This window comes from Arvicanthis niloticus, chromosome X, assembly GCF_011762505.2.
Source record: "Arvicanthis niloticus isolate mArvNil1 chromosome X, mArvNil1.pat.X, whole genome shotgun sequence".
Taxonomy (NCBI): domain Eukaryota; kingdom Metazoa; phylum Chordata; class Mammalia; order Rodentia; family Muridae; genus Arvicanthis; species Arvicanthis niloticus.
The window spans coordinates 22,552,903-22,574,198 of record NC_047679.1 but is presented as its reverse complement, the minus strand read 5'-3'; the positions used below and the strand labels follow the sequence as shown (position 1 = coordinate 22,574,198).

Here is a 21,296-nt window from a genome sequence, read left to right as displayed (position 1 = left end):
TTTTTGTGTGTGTATCCCTGGTTATCCTAGAACTAGCTCTGCAGACCAGGCTGGCCTTGAATTCACAGAGATCCTCCTGCCTCTGCTTCCTGAGTACTGGAATGAAAGGCACACACCACTATCGCCCAGCTTGATATGTTTTTAAAAGTTACCCAAGTCTTTCCCCATGCATCAAATATCAAAAGGCAAGCCTTCAGCATTGAGTGGTGAAACTTACTTGAACATGTCGCATCTGGTAGAAGCATATGGCCGCTGAGGCAAAAGCATTTGTAGCTACCGTGTGTATTCACACATCTGTGCTGGCATGGCCGGGGTTTGACTCCACACTCATTCACATCTGCAGGGGCCAGACAGGAAAGAGAGAAATGTTAACTGAGTCGGAAAATACCCATGCGGCGGGAGAGACTAGATGCCAATTTGGGGAAGGACACAGAGTCACCTTTGCGGAACCACTCCCTTTCCTTCAGTCTTCCCACTTGGAGAGATTGGTGAGGATGTGGAAGCACATAGGAGCAATGGAGGGAATGGATGTTACTACAGGTACTTTGCACGCTTAAGCACGCATGCACACACATACACAAACACACACACAGACATACAAACACACACACATACCCATCTACTAAAGGGATCATAATAGTACATATATTAGTTGGAATGATTCAAACACACCCCAGCAGGATGGGTATGTGATGAGTATGTTGTACGGTTAAATAGAGGAAAGTACAACTATTAGGCAACAAAGGATGATTCTCACAAACAGATATTGAGTAAAATAAAATGGATATATCCATTGCATACATACTGTGATAGGTGAAATGAAGTCAAGATACACATTTCTCTCCTTTATATCTGTCTGTCTGTTTGTCTGTCTGTCTATCTATCTATCTATCTATCTATCTATCTATCTATCCATCTATCCATCCATCCATCCTCACATTGTAGCCCAGTCTGGCTTTGAACTTGAGTCATCCCTTATGCTTCATCCTTTCTAGTGCTAAGGATCACAGGCATATACTACTCACCATTCATGGCTTTGCTTTTCTTGTTGAGGGAAGAAATGCTTAAATAGGTGGAAGGTGGGGATGGTTAAGATTCTGCTTTTTTTATCTGGTCTCCAATTAGAAAAGTGTTGTGGCAATTTATCAAGTTGTATAATTTTATTAAACTATTTCATTATTACTACTAGTGTGTGTGTGTGTGTGTGTGTGTGTGTGTGTGTGTGTGTGTGACATGTGTAAGAATATAAGTGTCATGGTGTGTGTGTGGAGGTCAGAAGACAACTTTCAAGTCCCAGGGTTCAAACTCATCAAGTACTTTTGGCTGCTGAGTTATCTCACTGGCCTAAGTTATACATTTTTAATATGCATACACTTATATATGTTGCTACTTTATTGAAGAGTCAAAAACATACAATTTGAGTATTTCTATCTTTACTGCTTCCCAAACAGCTCACGATGGCAGCATGGTTGTGATTTGGGGTGGCTCCAGGCCAAAGCCCATTATCTTAGCCATACCATTCTAGAAAGAACCTCAACAGGCAGTTGGTTGCAGCATATTTAATTCCACGTGCAGGTGTTCACAGGTGACTAGAAGGCTATGTGTATAGATCAATCCTAAATGAATAAGCAACAAAACAGGAATGTGTAAGGAATAAAAACCTAGGGTGAAAAGTTCTCAGTGCTAGCCATGGTAGTAGTTAATTGGCATGTTCAAGGGTGTCTTTTCTTCTTTGTTTCTGTGCTTTGTAGTATATTTTGGTAAAAAATTTAAACATTAAGAATAAATAATGTTTCTTTTAAAACAAGAAAATAATAAAGTAGGTGAGCTCCAGAGTATGGATCAGCTGGACATATGCTCACCTCACATGCACAAAGCCCTGAGTTCAATACCTAGTGCCACAAAAACCAGGCTTGGTGGTACAAGGCTGCAATCTTAGCACTCAGGAGGTGGATACAGGAGTGAATAAGGAATTCAAGGTCATCCTTAGCCTGAAATGCACGAAACCCTGTCTCAAAATGGAGAAAAAGATAAAGGAGAAAAAAATTGTTAAAAGGTAGTGTGATAAAAGGATCTGATTTGTCTTTGGAAATATGATTGTGGAGGAGGACTCATGGTTTAAGTCCCCCAGGGAAGATATAGAAAGGAGAAAGGGCACCAAATTCCACAGAAGAGAAGATATTCTGAATGGCAGAGGCAGAGTGTGCCCTTGAAAGGTAAAACAGTAGCTGTTTCTGCCTTTGGAAGTTTCTGTGTATATGCAGATTGTTTGGAAAACCTGAAACTTCCTTCTCTGTTGCCTGTTCCCTCAACCCTGTCATTTCCCTCATACACTTCAGCCACCTTCTGTTTTTTAAACATACACTAATTTACTATATTTTGCAGGAACGTGTGTGTGTGTGTGTGCCTTGTATACACCATCTCACTGGCCTCAATCCCCATGCTCTTTTAAAGGAGGAGCTGAAATATGGTGACTGGACATAATAGAAAATCCAGGGTACTCTATCACTTGGCTTTAAGCCAGAGGTGACTCACTCGTGTCTTAAGAGGGTTTTTGGAAAAACACATTAGTTCAGACCCATTGCCAGCCACGAGTCGTCTTTGATCAGGCTGCCATGGGGCAGGCAGGCTGAAGGGGAAAGAGAGACAACCTCTAAACCTGAGCCAACCGGACTACTCTCTTAATGTTAATATTTTACTGGAATTTGAGAACTAGCTCCCTTAGTCAGAAGAGCTCCAGAAAAGGAGCTGAGGAAAAAGAAGCACCTGGCCTGAAAGTTCTAACTAGAGGTCTCACTGATGAACGTGTGGTTCTCAGTGTTTGCTTGGTGTGCATGTTTGTGTGGGCTTGTGTGTGTGCACACGTGCTTGAATAAGGAGGCCAGGTGTCTTTCCTAGGTTTTTGGAAACAGGAAGTGAGGACTCAGCTATTAGGCTAGGCTCGGTGGCCAGTGAGTCCCACATCACAGTCCTTTATTACCATGCCCTGCTAGTTTTGTGTGTGGGTGCTAGGATCGAACCTTTTAACTGCTGAACCACCACCCTGTCTCCTGGGAAATTTCTCATGAGAGAAGTTAAATGTGATTGGCTGATAGTATGCAACCTTATTGTAGGGCTGGGGGCACTTACTTAATTAGTGTGGCTTTCTGCATGCAAGGGTTGCTCAATCTCTCTTGACATTTGAGTCCACATCATTCCTCTATGTAGGGGCTGTCTGGATTGTGGAGTGTTTAGGAGAAGGGATGGGATTCACTCAACAGTTACCAGTAGCAACCCCTCATCTAGCTGTGGCAACTCAAACTGTCTAGACATTGCCAGACGTCCCCTGAATGACAAAATCACCTAAGTTGAAACATCTACTCTACAGCCAAGACCAAGGTGGCCCCCTTTGCTCCCAAAGTGCTTTAGGTTTTTTTTTTTTTTTCTTCTGTGTTTGTTAGTTTTGAGACAGGATTTCTTATATCCCAGGAACCTGCTATATAGCCAAGGATGAATCTTCAGTCTTCCTGCTCCTATTGCCATCATGTTTGATTATGGATCGAACCCAGGGTATTGTGCATGCTAGGTAAATACTATATCAACTGATCTCCAGCTCCAGCATTCAAGGCTTTTTTTTTTTTTCTTACTATAATTTCCACAGTCTCTCAGCATCAACGTCTATTGCCATTTGGATTGAGCTATTTTTGTTGGTACAGGGCACTTCTGGGCACTGGAAGGTGGTTGTAGTGGCTTAAATAGGAATGGCCCCTATAGGGTTCATATGTTTGAATGCTTGATCAGTTAGGGTATAGCATTACTTGACAGAGATTAGGAGGTGTAGTCTTTGCTGGAATAGTGACCTTGTTGGAGGAAGTGTATCACTGGGGGTGGGCTTTGGGGTTTCAAATGCTCAAGCCAGGCCCACTATCTTTGTCTCTTCCTGCTGCTCACTGATCTGGATGTAGAACTCTCAGCTACCTCACTAGTGCCATGTCTGCCTGCATGCTGGCTTGTTTCCCGCCTTGATGATAATGGACTAAATCTCTGAACTGTAAGCCAGAACCACTTAAATGTTTTCCTTTATAAGAGTTTCTGTGGTCAAGGTGTTTCTTCATTGCAATTGAAACCCTAAGGCAGATATTTAGCCAGTAGATGCCAGTATCACATCCTCCAAATGTCTTGCAATAGTGCCAGATGACCCAGGAGATGGTTCCCAAGTTTGGCAACTAAAAATAAAAGATTGCTAGTTAAGTTTGAATTTTAGGAATGTAACTAGTATGTTTTAGCATGTACACATCCGAAACAGAATTGCTATATAAATACATTAAACATTTATCACTCATCTGAAAGGTAAATGCAAATGGGCAGTATATATTAGCTAACAACTCTCTCTCTCTCTCTCTCTCTCTCTCTCTCTCTCTCTCTCTCTCTCTCTGGAGGACAGAGTTTTTGTTCGAGACAGAGTCTTAGATAGCCTAGGCTGTTCTTTAGCACACAGTGGAGCCAGGCCTCAAATCCTGATCTTCCAGCCCCTACCTCTCATATGCTGGGATTATAGTCATGTGCCACCATCTTGGCCAATGTTCTATATATTAAATAAATCCTTAATTGTGATCAGATAACAAGCCTAAGACAAATACCATAAATTGTCCTTAGAAGTATATTTGTTGTTGAGCTGGAGATGTAGCCCAGTTGGTAAAGTGCTTGCCTGGCATGTCCTGTATTCCGCTCCCAACACCATATACATATAATCTAAACACTTAGAAGGTGGTGGCAGGAGAATCAGAATTTCAAGGTTTATCTTGGGCTACACAGCAAACCCAGGACATATGAGATTGTCTCAAAACAAAACAGACCAGTGTGGTGTTACACCCATTAAATCCTGACACCCAGGAGGCAGAAGCAGGCAGATATGTTCGAGTTCAAGGCCATCCTGTTTTATAGAGTTACATCTAGGACAGCTAGAGCTACATAGTAAGACCCCATGTCAAAAACAAAGTCAAAACATCTCAGAAATGTATATGTTGGGGAAAAAGACTGCACATTATCCAATGATTCCATTTTTAGATATTTATCTCAGCCAAATACAGAAGAGATGGCTATTGAGTGGATATGAGAAGGATGTTTGATTTAGCATTGTTTGCAGTGGTGAGGGATTGGAGAGAATGGTAATGGTGGGAAAGCATCAGTTTCATAAGAGATAAATGCCATACTAAGTACTAGGACATGGCCTTAAAGAGTCTGAGCCCTGCGCATACTTACAGGTAAGCATCCTCATGAGAAATACTGATGCTTGTAGGGTGATAAAAAGGTTTCTGAATGTCTAGAGCAGTGGTTCTCAACCTTCCTAATACTGTAACCCTTAAGCTCATGTTATGTCGACCTCCAACTAGAAAGTTTTGTTTCTACTTAATAACTGTAATTTTGATACAGTTATGAATCATTATGTAAATATGTGATATATACAGGTATCCAGTGTGCAACCCCTGTGAAAGGTCATTCAACACCCTAAAGGGGTCTCTGCTCACAGGTTGAGACCACTCACTAATCTACAGTAAATTGTTAACTGTGCTTCTAATAAGGGTTAAGGGCAGAGTCTCTCCTTGAGGCCCTTCCCCTATTTAAGGCTAGGTTTCATGTATCCCAGACTGGTTTACAAATTGTCATGTAGCCAAGAATGACCTTGAACTTTTTTGATCCTCCTGTCTTTTAAGTACTAGGGTTACAGGTGTGGTATCATGCCTGGTTTATGCTGTGCTGGGGATTGAACCCACAACTTTGTGCATGCTGGACAAACACTCTACAAAGTGAGTTACATCACTAGCCCATGCCTCTTTACTTTTATATCCTCATTCACTGCTGTTTTTTTTAAATAAAGAATGTATATTATTTAGATAATCTCAAAAACAATAGTTATTTTAAGCGAGTACCCTTATTGTATAATTTGAAAAAAAATCAGAGGTTTCACATTTACCAAATACAGATTAGCTAAAAACTCTCATCTTGAAACCATGTTCAAGATTTAACTATCAACTTCTAAGAAATCTTTAGTGCTGTCTTTCCTCCCTGAGCCCATTGAAATGGAGTTCATCCCAGGGTCTTGGTGCTATACTGACCTTGACTGCAGGTCTTCCCGGTGTATCCTGGAAAGCATCTACATTTATTCGGTCCCACACACTCACCGAACTTGCATCTGGGCTCACACACAGCTGTAAAAGGGAAAGAGATCCTAATGATATATAGTTGACACGCTGACAAGGTACATAGGCCAATTGCCCTTCTGTATGGCAGAGAACTCTCTGGAAATGGACTGAGACTTGATATCCTCCTTAATCTGGGTTCATCTTTTTCAACACTGGGCAGGGATTGCCTTGTGAACAAAGCCAACCCTCACACCCACAAAGCAATGAATGACAGTGCATTGGACTCACTTGCTTAGCATGGCCATGCCTGCAGTGTCATAAAGCCCTTGGACCACACAGCCTACTACTTCTGCATGTCAACCTAAAGCATTACTAAAGAGCATTCAAGAGGAAGACGTATCAGAGTAACATGGTCAAGTTCAAGGTCCCTCCCTTTCTCTCTCTCTCTCTCTCTCTCTCTCTCTCTCTCTCTCTCTCTCTAGTCTTTTTGAGACAGGGTTTCTCTGTGTAGCCCTGGCTGTCCTGGAACTCACTCTGTAGACCAGGCTGGCCTCGAACTCAGAAATCCGCCTGCCTCTGCCTCCCAAGTACTGGGATTAAAGGTGTGGGCCACCACTGCCTGGCCACTTGTCTCTTCTTATCTCCTAAGTATTTCTCTATTTTTCTTTCTTTTTGGTGTGTATATGTGTGTGTTTATATGTGTGTGGGAGTGAATGCACATGTATGTACTTTAATGTGAAAGCCAGGGGGCAACCTTTTGTGTCATTCTTTCAGGTGACATCTATTTGTTAAGAAAAAAATGTACTGATTTGTATTCAGGGGCAGGGAATGCATGTGCTATGACATACATGTGGAGGTCTGAAGATAACTTGCAGCAGTTGGCTCTCTTCTACTCTGTGGCTGCTGGGGAACAAACTCAGGTCATCAGACTTGGCTGCAAGGACCTTTACCCGATGAGTCATCTTGCTGTCCCTCTTCCCCCAGTCTTGTTTTCTGAGACAGTCTCTCTCACTGGCTTGTAAAGATAACAGATTAAGTTAGGCTGGCTGGTCAGTGAGTCTCAGGGATCCACCTGACTCTGCCTCTCCAGGGCCAGGATTAGAAACATGCTCAAGCCCACCTGTCTGTCTGTCTGTCTGTCTAGCTGGCGTATGTATTTACATGGGTTCTGTGGATCAAATTTAGCTCCTCATGCCTTTGTGGCAAGCACTTTACTGAGTAATCACCCTAAGCACTAATTATTTTTCTTTGGAATCATCAAGATCTTTTTAGTGTGGTTTGCTACCATTAAATTTGAAGAGCTCACTCTGATGGGCACCAGAAGCATGCTGCTGACAGTGGTCACAGAAGCATACCATAGATGGGGTTTGTTCTGTTATTGGCCTTCAGATCCTGAAGCATGGTGTGGAGTAGGCATTCAGTAAATCTTTCTTCAGTGAACATAAGGGTAGGCTAAAGCAAGGGAGCTTGGATGTTGCACTTGAATTGGGGATGAGGGAAAAAATGATGGAGGATCACGGCAGGTTTAATGCAGACTCGTGGGGAAGGAGATGAACGAAACGAGTGAGACAGCTCCTGTCTGCTACAATGTTTTTGGTGTCCTCAGACCATCACTCAAAATTCACGTTTTCTCCTGCATATAAGGTTGTGAATATGCCACTGATGAGAAAATAGATGCATCACATGCAAGTATATGTCACACAAAAATACACACTATGTGTGCAAATATACTGCAGTGCTAAGGATGGACCTGGAGCCCAGGACCTTGTGCATGTTAGTCAAATGGTCTAGCACTGAGCTATATCCCTAGCCCTTGGTTTTGTTTTTGTTTTGGGACAGGCCCTCTTTATGTATCCCAGGCTGATCTTTATGTAGCTCAGGCTACAGGATCATGGTCTTTTTTTTTTACTTCTGCTTCTCTAATGCTGGGATTAGAGGTGTGTGTCACCATGTCTGGAACATAGTTTTTTTTTTTTTTTTTCAATAGTGAGTAAAGCAATAGGCATAGAAATTGTCGCAGGGAAACATTTTGGTTCTGAACAAGTCATAACTAAGACAGTAAGGAGAGGAGGGGAAAAAGCTTGTCCAGCAAAAAAAAAAAAAACTTTCCACTTTCAAAGACTATAGAGATGGAATTTAATTTTCAGTGTCTCCTTTGTTATGAACATGGGCTTGGTGATGCAGCTTTAAGTTCAGATGTTGGAAAAATAAATCTTTGATATATTTTTTTTAAAATCCCAAAGACCCGTGATTGCTCCCTGGAAGCTAATTTCCAGTGTGATCCAGACAGGAAAGCCCAGGATGAATGCCAGAGAGAACATGGGAGAAATAGTGACTAATATTCTTGCTCTAAGGTCGAAGCTTTAGAAAGATGTTTTTAATTTACAGTGACTTTGGATCTGTGACCAGAGCAGCCAATCCAGCAAAGGGAAATTCAGTTTTTGTCTAAGAGAGACAGAGGCTGAGGCACACTTTGCACCAAGTTAAGCTCACACATTCCTCCTTGACCCCCCCCCGTTCCCCCTCCCCCCCAGTCTCCATTGTCTGCTGTTTTTCATTAGGGATTTGTCCTTGGACAACACTTCATTCCTTGTCATTAGAGTGACATATATTTTGAGGTTAATGATACAGACTTGATCAGACTTCACTGCTGAGGAAAGATCTAGACAGGAGCAGAGGGAAGGGCTGGGGGCAGGGGTCCAGTGTGCATGGGTTCAGGTCGCTGAGAGAAACAAAGACTGAAGAGTAGATTAAACAAAAGGCATGTGTGGACTGGGACATCCCAGCCAGGGTTTGGTATTGCTTGTTGGGGCAGGTGGAGGTGTGTTTTTCTTACTGAACAGGCTGAACTCTAGTTTAGGACTAAGAAACCCAGCTGGAGGGGAGTGGCTATCCTTGTTATTTTGTGCTTCTAAGAACCTTTGACCTTACTGACAAGAAGGAATATGCAGGGGCTAGGGATGTAGCTTTGTAAGGATAGTGCTTACCTAGAATGCAGAAAGCCTTGGGTTTGGTCCCTAGGACTACATAAACTGGGCATGGTGGCAAGTGGCTGAAATTCTAGCATTTAAGCAGAATGATCAGGAGTTCAAGATCGTTTTCAGTTATATAGAGAATTAAAGGCCAGTCTGGGCTACATGAAACTCTGGGGAAAAAAACCACCAAATTCAAAAAAATAAGATATGTATTTTTAGATCTAAAAGTTATTTTGCAAATATTTTTATTTATTGCAAATAAATAAAATCATTTATTTTATTTATTGCAAATAAAAAGTTATATTGCACCGGGCGGTGGTGGTGCACGCCTTTAATCCCAGCACTTGGGAGGTAGAGGCAGGCGGATTTCTGGGTTCGAGGCCAGCCTGGTCAATATATTGCAAATATTGCAAATTAAAACTCAGATATTCAACACAAGCAACAGAGTTGCTAAACATCTTTAGCGCGCAGCATGTGCACATTGAAAATTTTTCTTACACTCTCCCACTGGGTCTTTTAACCTTTGGCTTTACATTCCTTCGTGCCTGTGATAAATATTCTGAGAAGTTACTGAAACTGTGATTGGCTGTACAGACTGTGGCCAAACTACTCTGATCTAGTTGAAGAACAGCCCTTGCAGAAAGCCAAAGCTCACTCTCATTTACTCCCCAGTGGCATGCCAGGTCTGACCAAGTTTTATGGCAGTAAGTGTTGAGGGTCGTGAGGCTGTAAGAAATTGTAAGTCACATGTCTCCGGTGACTTTTACCCCTTTCCACCTGACTGCCTACAAAGGTTTTATGCTGTGTCTAGGTAAAGAACAAAGCTACACTTATTGCTCCCGTCACCTGGTACTTTGAAGGACAGAATTGTGACAAGAGTCATTGGTCCTTTCTGAATCAATGGTAATTTATGAAGCATGTTTTTCTGTGTGACAGGCAGTAAGAACACACTTTAGTGCCTCCACTCTGGACCTTTTGAGGGTTAGTGTCTTCTCCATGTCTCAGAAAAGGAAACAGAGCATAGTGAACTTCACTACCTTCTCCAAGGTCACCCACATCAGTCTAAAATCCGATGTCTTTGATCATAAACATCCAATTAGGAGGACAACAGCACGCTTAGGAAGTGTTCTACCCACTGCGGTACATCTAGATGCTCTTTTAATTGGCACAGGTCTCAAAGTGATGCTCTATCTTCCTGTGACTGGATAGACAATGATGATCTTCATTTTTTAAAAAACATCCAATATCCTTGTCATACCATTACAAAGAAACTCTGATGGCTGAAAGCTCTGAATAACAGGGAATGTGTGGAAACACTATCCATGTCTTCTGTTGTTTCATGAACTTCTGACATCAAATTTTGTCCTCCCTTATGGTCAATCTAGATCTTCTAAAATCTTGTATTTTTTTGACAAATTTATGCACGTGTACAATGTGTTTTGATCATATTCAGCTCCCACTATCTTATCTTCCTCCCAGGCCTTCTGAAACCCCTTTTCTTCCCAACAAGCCCTCCTCCTATTTTCATATCTTCTGCCTTTTTAGACCCTGTGGTGATTTGAGTAAATATGGCCCCCATTGGCTCATAAATTAGGATGCTTAGTCATAAAGGCATTACTTGAGAGGAAGTGGGAAGTGTGGCCATGTTGGAGGAAGTTTGTCACTGGGGTTAGGCCGTGAGATTTCAAAAGCCCAAGCTTGGACCAATGTCTCTCACTTCCCACTGCCTGTGGACCTGGATACAGAACTCTCACTTACTTCTCCAGCACCATATCTGTCTATGGATTGTGCTGCTAAGCTCTCTACCATAATGATAATGGACTAAACCTTTGAAACTGTAAGCCAGCCCCAATTAAATGCTTTCTTTTATAAGAGTTGCCTTGGTCATGGTGTCTCTTCACAGCAATAGAAAAGTGACTATGACAGACCCAGTGAGTTTCACTAAGGTGTTTGCCTAGATGTGGGTAGTTACGGGGATACTAACTGGGGCATGGGGAAATTACCAGTGGCTACCTTACTGAAAAATAATGACTTCCACCACCCAAGCAGCTATTAATCTAGCTATTTGGGCGGCTGGCTAGAATGGAGGGGTTGGGTCAGGGAAAGGCTTATGAAGAGATACTATAGTTACTTTTTTTTTTTTTTTTTTTTTTTTTTTTTTTTTTTTTGAGACAGGGTTTCTCTGTGTAGCCCTGGCTGTCCTGGAACTCACTCTGTAGACCAGGCTGGCCTCAAACTCAGAAATCCGCCTGCCTCTGCCTCCCAAGTGCTGGGATTAAAGGCGTGCACCACCACAGCCCTGCTAGTTACTTCCAAAATAGTTAGCATTGTAATGTATTTCTGGAACATTTGGGCATGTCATTAGCCCACTTATCCAACAAGGAACTCACAATCAGGATTAGGCATCTATACCTGCTGGGGCCAGTGAAAGCAGATTTCTACCCCGAGGTAATGAATTTTATTCAGGACATGGCCAGCTGCCTTGGAGAAATGCAGGTGTCATGGCTCTCTATCTCGAATATGGATCACTTTGGAAAACCACATAGAGATTAATACATCTCAGCTCCCCCAAATCCTCTGGAAATTACAAGATATCTGAGGTAAGCTCCTAACACAGAATCTGAGAAACAGTGTCCAAGGAAAACTCTGTTTTCTTAGTCTGTAATCTGCACAAAATACTGAAAAAAAACCCACCTTTGCATTACATGCATGTGTTTCTTGCCACTAGAAACTACTCTTAAGGAATTTAAAGATGGGAGTCGCATATCTATAATGTATAAAGGCCGCTATTCTACTTTGTAGACAGAGACTACTTGGCTATTAGCCTATGACTGATAATTAAAATGTGTATTTTGCTAGAAATCAGCTGGAAAAACTATAATTAGAAGAAGTTAATTGGCCTAGTTTTGCCCATCTCAGTTTCTACAAATTAAAAAAAAACAACCAAACTCCAGTTATACTTGCTCAAATAGTGTCAGAAATAAGAATGAACAAGAAAGTCTCCTAAAATAAATCCTATCCATGGGCAGTGATTGCACACACCTTTAATCCCAGCACTTGGGAGGCAGAGGCAGGCAGATTTCTGAGTTCGAGGCCATCGTGATCCAACAGCAGGGTGGTCTAAACTTTTACAAAACTCACCTTCACATACTCCCTGGCTGTTCCTTTTCCAACCATAGCAGCAGGCCATCTTAGCTCCGTAGTGACAGACCCCAGGTTGGTGTGCCAGTGCTGGCAACCCATAATCCCGTGGACTGTGAATAAAGAACTGTGGGTTAGTATTGAGAAAACAGAAGGCCACGGAGACTCTTTCTTGCCGTTGGAGCAAGTGGAAAGATGTCAAGAATCTGAGTGTTTTCCACAGACCTGAGGTAAGTGCTAGACTCCGTAGCACAACAGCCACCACAACAAACCAAAAAACAAACAAATCAAAAACCAAAAACCAAACCAGATTAAAACCCCTGAATTTGGAGGTCGGCAGCCTCTGCCTTCCAGCCTTTGCCAACTCTGCTCTAGTTTTGTCCATCCCCTGTTAACCTAAAGTTAGAGAGAGAAAATGACAAAAAAAAAAAAAAAAAAGAACATTTTTTTTGAGACCAGTTGTGTGCCACTTCTTCAATGTGTCCTGAATAGGTACATTGGCTTTCCAGTTTTGGCTTTGCTTCTGTGATTCACTGGCTAAATGGTTTTGGCTTCCACGAACGCTCTGCACCTTTACTTCATGGCCACCTGGGAGTCACTGGACAGCTTGGAATCACCATACACTGTGGACAGTTAAGAGTGGGAGACTATTCTGCCAAGTCATCTCAGGTTACAGAAGAGGAAACAGCAATGCCATAAAGAGGAGCTACATCCCCCAGCAGATGTTTCCAAGAGCCAGGTGCCGGGGATTTAAACTTGCTGTGTTTCCAACCAGCCTCCTGCAAATACAATTTGCTAAACTATTGAGCAACAGTCAGCAAACATTTTTTCAAAGGGACTGGGGAGGGGGGCGGGGATATTTCAGGCTTTGCAAGAAGGCCATAGGTTTATGTCTGTGTGCAAAAGCAGCTGTAGGGGAAGCAAACAGATGGGTGTGATTCTTCCAATAGCACTTGACTTCTGAGGCTGGGAAGCTAGCTCAGTCAGCAAAGTAGCTCATGTATCCCAGGCTGCCCTTGAACGTGCCAAATCAAGGATGACCTTGAACTTCTCAACTTCCTGCTATTTTCTTCCTACTCCTTCTGATTTATGTGTTGCTGAGGATCAAACCCTGGGCTTCCTGGGTGTCAAGTGAGCACTCCTTCAATGGAACCACACCCGCATCCTTGGAGATGGAGCCCTTTTATTCCATCATCAACCCTTTGAAATATTAAAACTGGCTGTGGCTCATACATTGTATAAAAATGGGGTCACCTTGATCTGTGGGCTGTAGCTTGGTGATCTTAAGAGTGAGCCCCCGCCTCCCAGGAAGAACCCTAAATAACACTCATAGGTAGAAAGCTCCTTGCCTGCTTACCTACTTGATATTTTTGGGTTGAACAGAAGTGCTACCGGACTAAAAGACAGATTTTATGGAGGGTTACATTTGATTCCTTTTGTGTATGAAATATACTGTTAAATGATTTCCTGAGTTCTTTAATAGATAAGGGATGTATATTTTTGTCAGGTACAGGATTGAATATATGCTAGTATCTTACTCCAAGCCAGACAGTTAAACAACCTTGTCTGTTCCTCTCGTGATATGCCCTTTCTACACACTTCATTTCTCAGAGATAAAAGAATGGAGTTTGGGACATCTTATTCACCAAGAGCATAGAATGAGAGAAAAAGTTCTGGAAGAGAACAATTTTTTCAGTTTTTTAAAAAAAAGTTGTTTATTTTTTATTTTATGTGCATTGGTGTTTTGCTTGCATGTGTGTATGTGCGGGTGTTGAATCCCCTGGAACTGGAGTTGTAGACAGTTGTGAGCTGCCATGTGGGTGCTGGGAACTGAACCTGGGTCCTCTGGAAGAGCAGCCAACACTCTTCATTGCTGAGCCACCTGTTCAGCATCCCTTCATAAGCTATTAATTCATCTACTTAGAACAGGTTTCTCAATCTCTATATGACTGATATTTTAGGCTGTATAATTCTTTTTTGTGATGGGGGTTGTCTTGGGCACTCTTAAGATATTTAGTAGCATCCATGGTTGTCAATAGCATGTACCCCCCCCCAACTTGTGACAACAAAAAACTTCTCAGGTTGTCTGAATCTGATAGTGCACACTTATAATCCTAGTGCTCTGGAGTGAGAGACAGGATGATCATTGTTTTAGGCTGGAAGATATACACAGCAAGTTCCAAGCTGGCTAGGGTTATATTGCAAGAAACTGTCTTGAAAACAAAAAGCAACGTTTGCCAAATATTCCCTACAAGGCAAAACTGTCTTTAAGTACCATTACTTTAAAGTGAAACATTTCTTGAGCTTTTTCTGTGTTCCAAACTCTTACTTGGGTATGTGGGTGGAGCACAGAGATGAGAAAGAGCCCGCTTTTGCTTCTTAGTTCATAGTCTATGGCAAGCAAATGCACCATAGTCTAGAACATTCTGGTAGGTACCATTAAAATGCTTTGAGAATGGGATGTTTTTAGTGTTTGGTATTGAACAACTGTCTTGTTAGAGCATGCTAAACTATTGCTCCACTACTGAACTACATCCCAAGTCCGAAAAGAGCTTTGATTTTGTTTTTTGTTTTTTGTTTTTTTTAATAAGGAAAGAAAGTTTATTTGGGCTTACAGTTGTGGTGTGTGAGTACATACCGGCAATGGATCAGGAATATGAATGATCACATCTCCAACCAAAAGGATGAAAAGAGAGTTAGCTAGAGGCAAGGGGAGGCTGTAGACTCTGAAAGCCCCATCCCCCCTTCTCGTTGTACACTTCCTCCAGTAAGTTTCTACCTCCTAGGTCACCCTGTTTCCAAAGAATCTTTGGAATTTAGAAGACAGGAGTCAACAACTGGATGGGAAGACTGCAGAAGAATTATGTTTGTTCCAAGTCAGCCAAAGGATCAGAGCTAAATAGAAGCTTGTGGGCACAGACAAAGTATAACGAAAGAGTAAATAACTGTAGCCCCCAACAACTTTTATGTGTAGCAATTCACAATTTCCAGGCGAGCCTCTTTTCACATTTCCCCACTAGCCGGGCTTGCTTTCCCCACATTTCTCCAACTCTGTAACAAAGAGAAAACTGTTCATGTCCCTGACAAGTTGTTTGAAATTTTACACAGACAACTGTACCTACCATCAGTAGAAAAACAAACTTTTACCCACACGACATTTATTCTCACAGTGAGTTGAGTCCAAACCGTTCACAGCAGCAGAACTTCAGGAAACTGACTACCTACCCTTGACCACACCTGCTTCATGCTGCAGGCCTCAACTAAGGCAGATCCTGGACTGCTCACCACTGCAGCTATGAACAGCATCTTCCCATGTGTGCAGACAGTTCTTTGAACATCTCTAGGTTTTGTATGTTGATAGATCCTTGGTTAAATAAGTTATGATCTGCTGGGTGTGGTGGCGCACGCCTTTTATCCCAGCACTTGGGAGGCAGAGACAGGCGGATTTCTGAGTTCGAGGCCAGCCTGGTCTACAGAGTGAGTTCTAGGATAGCCCAGGACTACACAGAGAAACCCTGTCTCGAAAAATCAAATAAATAAATAAATAAGTTATGATAAATTCATTTGGCCTAACTTTTTATGGTAATTCCCCCCAACCCCATCTTTCCCTTTCATTAAAAATAGAATCTTTTCTCCTACAGTGTATCCTGATTATTATAGTTTCTTCTCCTTCTAGTCCTTCCTGCTTCTTCTCCCTTCTCCTCCCCTCCATTCCTCTTCCCTCTGGATCGGTTCCCTTTCTGTCTCTTGTTACATTTCAGTCAACCCCAGCCATTTCTGCAATGGTTAGATAAGTAAAACAAAAACAGATAGAAATTTGTTTAAAGATCTTATATTTTAAACACCTAATTAGAAACCAGTACAGGGTCTCTGGTATAGGTGGCCAAGACTTCAATCTATATGTCAAAGTCAATTAGTTTGGATTGTAAGTAATACTGCCTGGGGTTAATGAGCAGGAAAAAAAAGTTACCAGAAGATGGAATTCACATGCTGTTTGCACATTTCTAGAGCTCCCCAGAGGTTTTTTTTTTTTTTTTTTTTTTTTTTTTTAAAGAAAAACCAAAAAACATGCTTTCTCAAACTTTATTGCTTTCATATGCCTGACTTCTGGTACAGTGGGGAGTCCAGAAAAAATCTGAGGTATATTAATTTGTCTATATCATCATTTTGATGATTAAGTGTCACCATTGAAATGCTTCAAAGTGGTAATGGCTAACACTTGGGCCATCAAAATCACGTGAACAAATCAAGACTCTTTCCCTGCTACAAAAGATTCCTTCCCACATCACAAACACAGCTTCATAGTTCAGCTCTGTTGGAAGATTGTAACCATAGATCCAGGCACAGTGGCTGGAAACCTCTGGAAGCTAAAGCAGAACAAGCATGAGTTTGAAGATAGCTTGGTCTATATAGTGAGCTCTGGGACAGCCTGGACTAGGCAGGGAGACATTGTCTCAAAAGCAGAAAGAAGAAATGTAGAGATGGAGAGATGGCTCAGTGGTTAAGATCACTTGCTGCTCTTGTGAGAACCCAGGTTCAGTTGCCAGCCACCATATGGCCTAGCACACCAACTATAATTGCAGTGCCATAGGATCTGACACCCTCTTCTGATAACTGCAGGTACCAGGTAAGCACACATACATTCAGACAAAACACTCATACAAAAAAAAAATCTTTAAAAGAATCTTGCTTTACTTTCATTTGTTTAAAAATACAGGCAAGGGGCTGGGAATATGGCTCAGTAGATATTTGAGAATCAGCAGTTTTGATCCCTAGAGCTTAAGTAGAAAGACAGACAGGTATGATGGCTGCCTGGAATCCTAGCACTTGAGACAAAGAGGGTACATTTTCAGGACAGGCTCACCAGCCAGACTAGTTAGACTTGGCAAGCTCTAGCTTGGCAAGTTTAGCAAGAAACCATGCCTCAATAGATGTACCCACTCTCATACCCAGCCATGTGCCCCCACACATGAAACCATGTGTATACACATGCATGCACACCACATACATACAAATGGAAAAATTGCAAATGACGGTTGTGTAAGAATTAACTCATGAGCGAGAACTACATAATAGACCCTGATATTCAGATGGTAACACAAATCAAAGCACAACAGTTTGGCCTGTGGCTGCTCCATGAATAGCACCATGACCTCTGCACATGTCCTAAAGGAGATCTGATGTCTTGAGCGAGTACTCTAGGAAAAACCATCAGAGGAACACGAGTCAATAAACAGCAACATGCCTTGTAATTAGTAAGTGTGAGGTCCATGCATTCACTGAATTTGGAGAACATGCTTCAAAGGGCCAGCTGCAACTGGGATTTTTACTGGTTTAATCATGAGATTCTACATCTGGCCATGAAAATGGGAAGGAAATCACTTAAAGAAGGAAAAGCATTAGTAGATAGAATTGCTAATAATTAACTTGCTGATTTATAGATGCCAGAGGAAATTGATTTATTACACCAAGAATCCAGTTTTGTGTTGCCAGTTCTGCAATTGAGCACGTGAAGCTATTTAAAATTACAGAAAAAAGAAAATTAATTATTCAACTCTTTATATTTAAGTGAAAACAATATGGTCTGAGGGAAGGAAGGGATCCAGGATAAGCGAGCATGGCGTGCTTGTCGACAGCACAGTGCATAGCTTGGAAAAATGAAACACAGAGTGTTCAGAAGAAAAAGCTTTAACTTACTTCTTCCTGGTGTCGAGTGGTATTCCAATATTACCAGGGGACTTGAACTATTTTCCCAGTACCCACCCCTCCTTTCTTTCTTTCTTTCTTTCTTTCTTTCTTTCTTTCTTTCTTTCTTTCTTTCTTTCTTTCTTTCTTTTTCTCTCTCTCTCTCTCTCTCTCTCTCTCTCTCTCTCTCTCTCTCTCTCTCTCTCTCTCTCTTTCTTTCTTTCTTTTTTTCCCTTTGCTTTAAATCCATGACCACACTAACATATCCATCACCAATTCAATAATTCTTCTATTTGTAAACCAAATCTCCTCTCTTTCTCTCTGTGTAGGTATGTGTATATATGAGTGTGTGTTTCTCTTTCTGTGTGTGTATGTGTGTGTATATATGTATCTCTCTCTCTCTCTCTCTCTCTCTCTCTCTCTCTCTCTCTCTGTGTGTGTGTGTGTGTGTGTGTGTGTGTCTGTGTGTGTCTGTGTGTCTGTGTGCTTTTCTGTGCAGGTGCCTGTTTAAGAGTTTCACATTGAGATGTCTTCCTCACTTGTTTTCCTGTCTCATTTTTTGAGACAGAGTCTTTCACTGAACCTAGTGTTTCCCATTTTGGCCAAACTGCCTAGTCAGTAAGCCCCCAGGGATCCACCTATCTTTCCCATCTTGTTCCCAGCACTGGGGTTATAGCCATGTGTCACTATGCCCAGCCTTTTGTATGTAGGTGCCAGGTATCTGAACTCAGGCTCCTCTGAGATCTGAATTCAGGCCCTTGTACTTGTACAGAAAGCATTTTACCCAGAAAATTGCTGCTTCTGTACATTTAAAATGTCCAACTATCTGTGACATCAGATGTTTCTACCTTAGGAAACCTGGATGGGCATGCTGTCTCCAACCTCTGTCTCTCCATCCCCCCTTCTCCCTTTCTGTACCTCTCCATTTCTCTCTCTTCCTAAACCATATTTAGTAGCTGTAAGACCCAGGGGACTCAGGGAATCCAGTCTTGAGGCAGTGGAATGTTAAGTCTTGGTGGATAACAGGCCCCAAGCAGAGAGAGTTTTGAGCTAAATGTTGAATTGCCCAGAATTCCTTTAATGCATTATACAGCTTGCTGTCTACATTGATCAAATTAATCAGAAAATCGCTGTCTCCACATCTGAAGCCAATTTAGAAACATTCCAAGGACTGTGTAAGTAGTATAGTATTTCTGCACAGGATTCCTTATTTGCTACAAAAATAGAAGGTGCCAGAATCTCTAGTATGTTTGCTGATGATTAGAAAACTTCACAAAATCCTTACAAGAGAAATTGAGAAGTTAAATTTCTTTTGCTGTTGTTTATATACATTTAAATATTGTCCTATCAATAAAAGGTTTTCTGAATAGGCATAATGAGGGTGACCAATTGTTTTTTCCAGATATATTTTATTTTTAATACATGTGTATGTGTTTGTGTGTACATGTATACATAAGTGTAGTATCTGTAGAGGCCAGAAGAGTGTGTTGGATCACCTGGCACTGGAGTTACAGTCAGTTGTCACCTATACAATGTGGGTGCTAGGATCCAAACTGGGGTTCTCTAACAGTGGTACATGTTTTTAACTGCTAGGCCATTTACCTAGTCCACACAAGAGTCTTTTGTTACTAAATTTTTTTGTTTAAAAAAAATCATTCATGTAGTATGGCAAGGTCATTTATTGTATTTAATTAGTTAAATTAATTTTGAGTTATCACCCATCTTTGTGTTTGTGTGCATACATTCACATGTGAACATGTGTGTGTGTGTGTGTGTGTGTGCACATGTTTGTGTATGCATGTGGAGGCTAGAGGGCAATCTTAGGTGTCAGGATCTGTCTATTTTATTTGTTTGAGACAGGGTATCCCATTGGCCTGGAGTTTTCCAATTACTAGCTCGCTGGCTGGTGAAGCCCAGGAGTCCACCTGTCTCTCTGCCTTCCCTGTGCTGGGATTACAAGGAAGCACCAGTAAGTCTAGCTTTTAAAATGTGGCTTCTTGAGATTAATCACAGGTCTTCATGCCTTCAGCAAGGCAACCAATTTGCCCACTCAGTCATCTCCCTAGTCGTGAGTTCCCACCCATCCTTAACAGACAAAATAAAAGTCCAGGTTAATCCAAACCATCCCATTCTCCAGATACATAGAGGTTTAAGAGCAAGAGCCCACCATGCTGGTCCTGGAGATCGGACCAGGGTGGTCAGTCTTGGCACTAAGTACGTTTGAGCTATCTTGTTGGCTTTGAAGTCACTTTGAAGTCAGGTACATGCAGATTGAAAATGCCAGAAATGGAACAATCACCTAGGGAGAGTGTAGCTCAGGAAATCCAGAACTTTGCTTCTCATAAGAAAGAGACTGTCAAAGAAGGCTGATGAGAATGCATGGGTAGGAGGTTGCCAACCGTGTCTGCAGTCTTTGATACTCTTCAGTGTCAAAAAAAGATGAAGCTTGCCTTTCCCGGCTGCCATGGCTGGCTTCTAATGAGCAGTGTGCTAAAGCAGTGATAGATGGTAACTTCCTAGATGAGGGCTCCAAAGGCACCATGGTTTCTTTCTAGTTCCTTCCATTGTATCAGAAACTCTTGTGGGGGGGGGGGGTGTCAGCTGACATACTGTGAGGATAGTCAAGCCACCTTAATGGAGAAATGTTCACATGGAAAAGATAGGTTTCCTGCTGACAACCATGATAGTTTGCCTCTTGGAGGCAGATTCTCTAGCCAGTGACAAACTTGCAGATGACAGTGGCATTGGCTAAAGCTTGACTACACACGTGTGACAAGCCTGCCTTTCTACTGCGAGCCTAAAATTGCTCTCTATAAAATTAAGTCCATAAAAAAAACACAACAGCCCCAATCTCCAGGCAGCTAAACTGCTTAGATTTCCCCATCTACAGAAATTGCGTGAGACAAGAAATGTTGCTTTCCTAAGAAGTTTTGAAGTATTGGTATTCTGTAGTTCAGGAACAGATAGCAAGGAAATATGGCCAGCAACCAAGCAAAAATGAATACTAAAGAGCAAGCTGATCATATTTGCAAAGAAGTTGGCTGCTTTTGGCATATTGGGTTCTGATCATGTACTTGTCAGATCCAAGACGACAAGGATTATGAGTACACTGTAGTTGCATACATTAGGAAAGGGAAAATGTCTCAGATTCAACTATGGCTCATTAGCATAATGATAATCCTGAGCAGCATTCTCATGGTCTCATACATGAATTAGTCATGACCGGGTTCGATTTAAAGATGACAGAGCCTGTGATGGCCTGTTTTACTCTCTGTTACTCTTGGAATGAAGTCTAAGCTCCGTAGCTTGGTATCCCAGTCTCTTTGAAACCTGGCTCCAGCTTCCCTTCTTTGGTTCTTGGCAGGTACTATGG

General features: G+C 41.8%; 1 protein-coding gene across 2 annotated transcripts in view; it reads right to left on the bottom strand.

The window, feature by feature from the left end:
- The window catches only part of Egfl6 (EGF like domain multiple 6), a 57,704-nt gene that overhangs the window by 30,266 nt on the left and 6,142 nt on the right, over positions 1-21,296 (bottom strand). For both annotated transcript variants that reach the window (XM_076918261.1, XM_034485501.2), the window contains exons 2-4: positions 12,239-12,351; positions 6,096-6,188; positions 218-337 (exon numbers count right to left, since the gene is read on the bottom strand). In XM_076918261.1, coding sequence (XP_076774376.1) covers positions 218-337; positions 6,096-6,188; positions 12,239-12,351 — 326 coding nt within the window. The remainder of the gene's footprint in view (positions 1-217; positions 338-6,095; positions 6,189-12,238; positions 12,352-21,296) is intronic.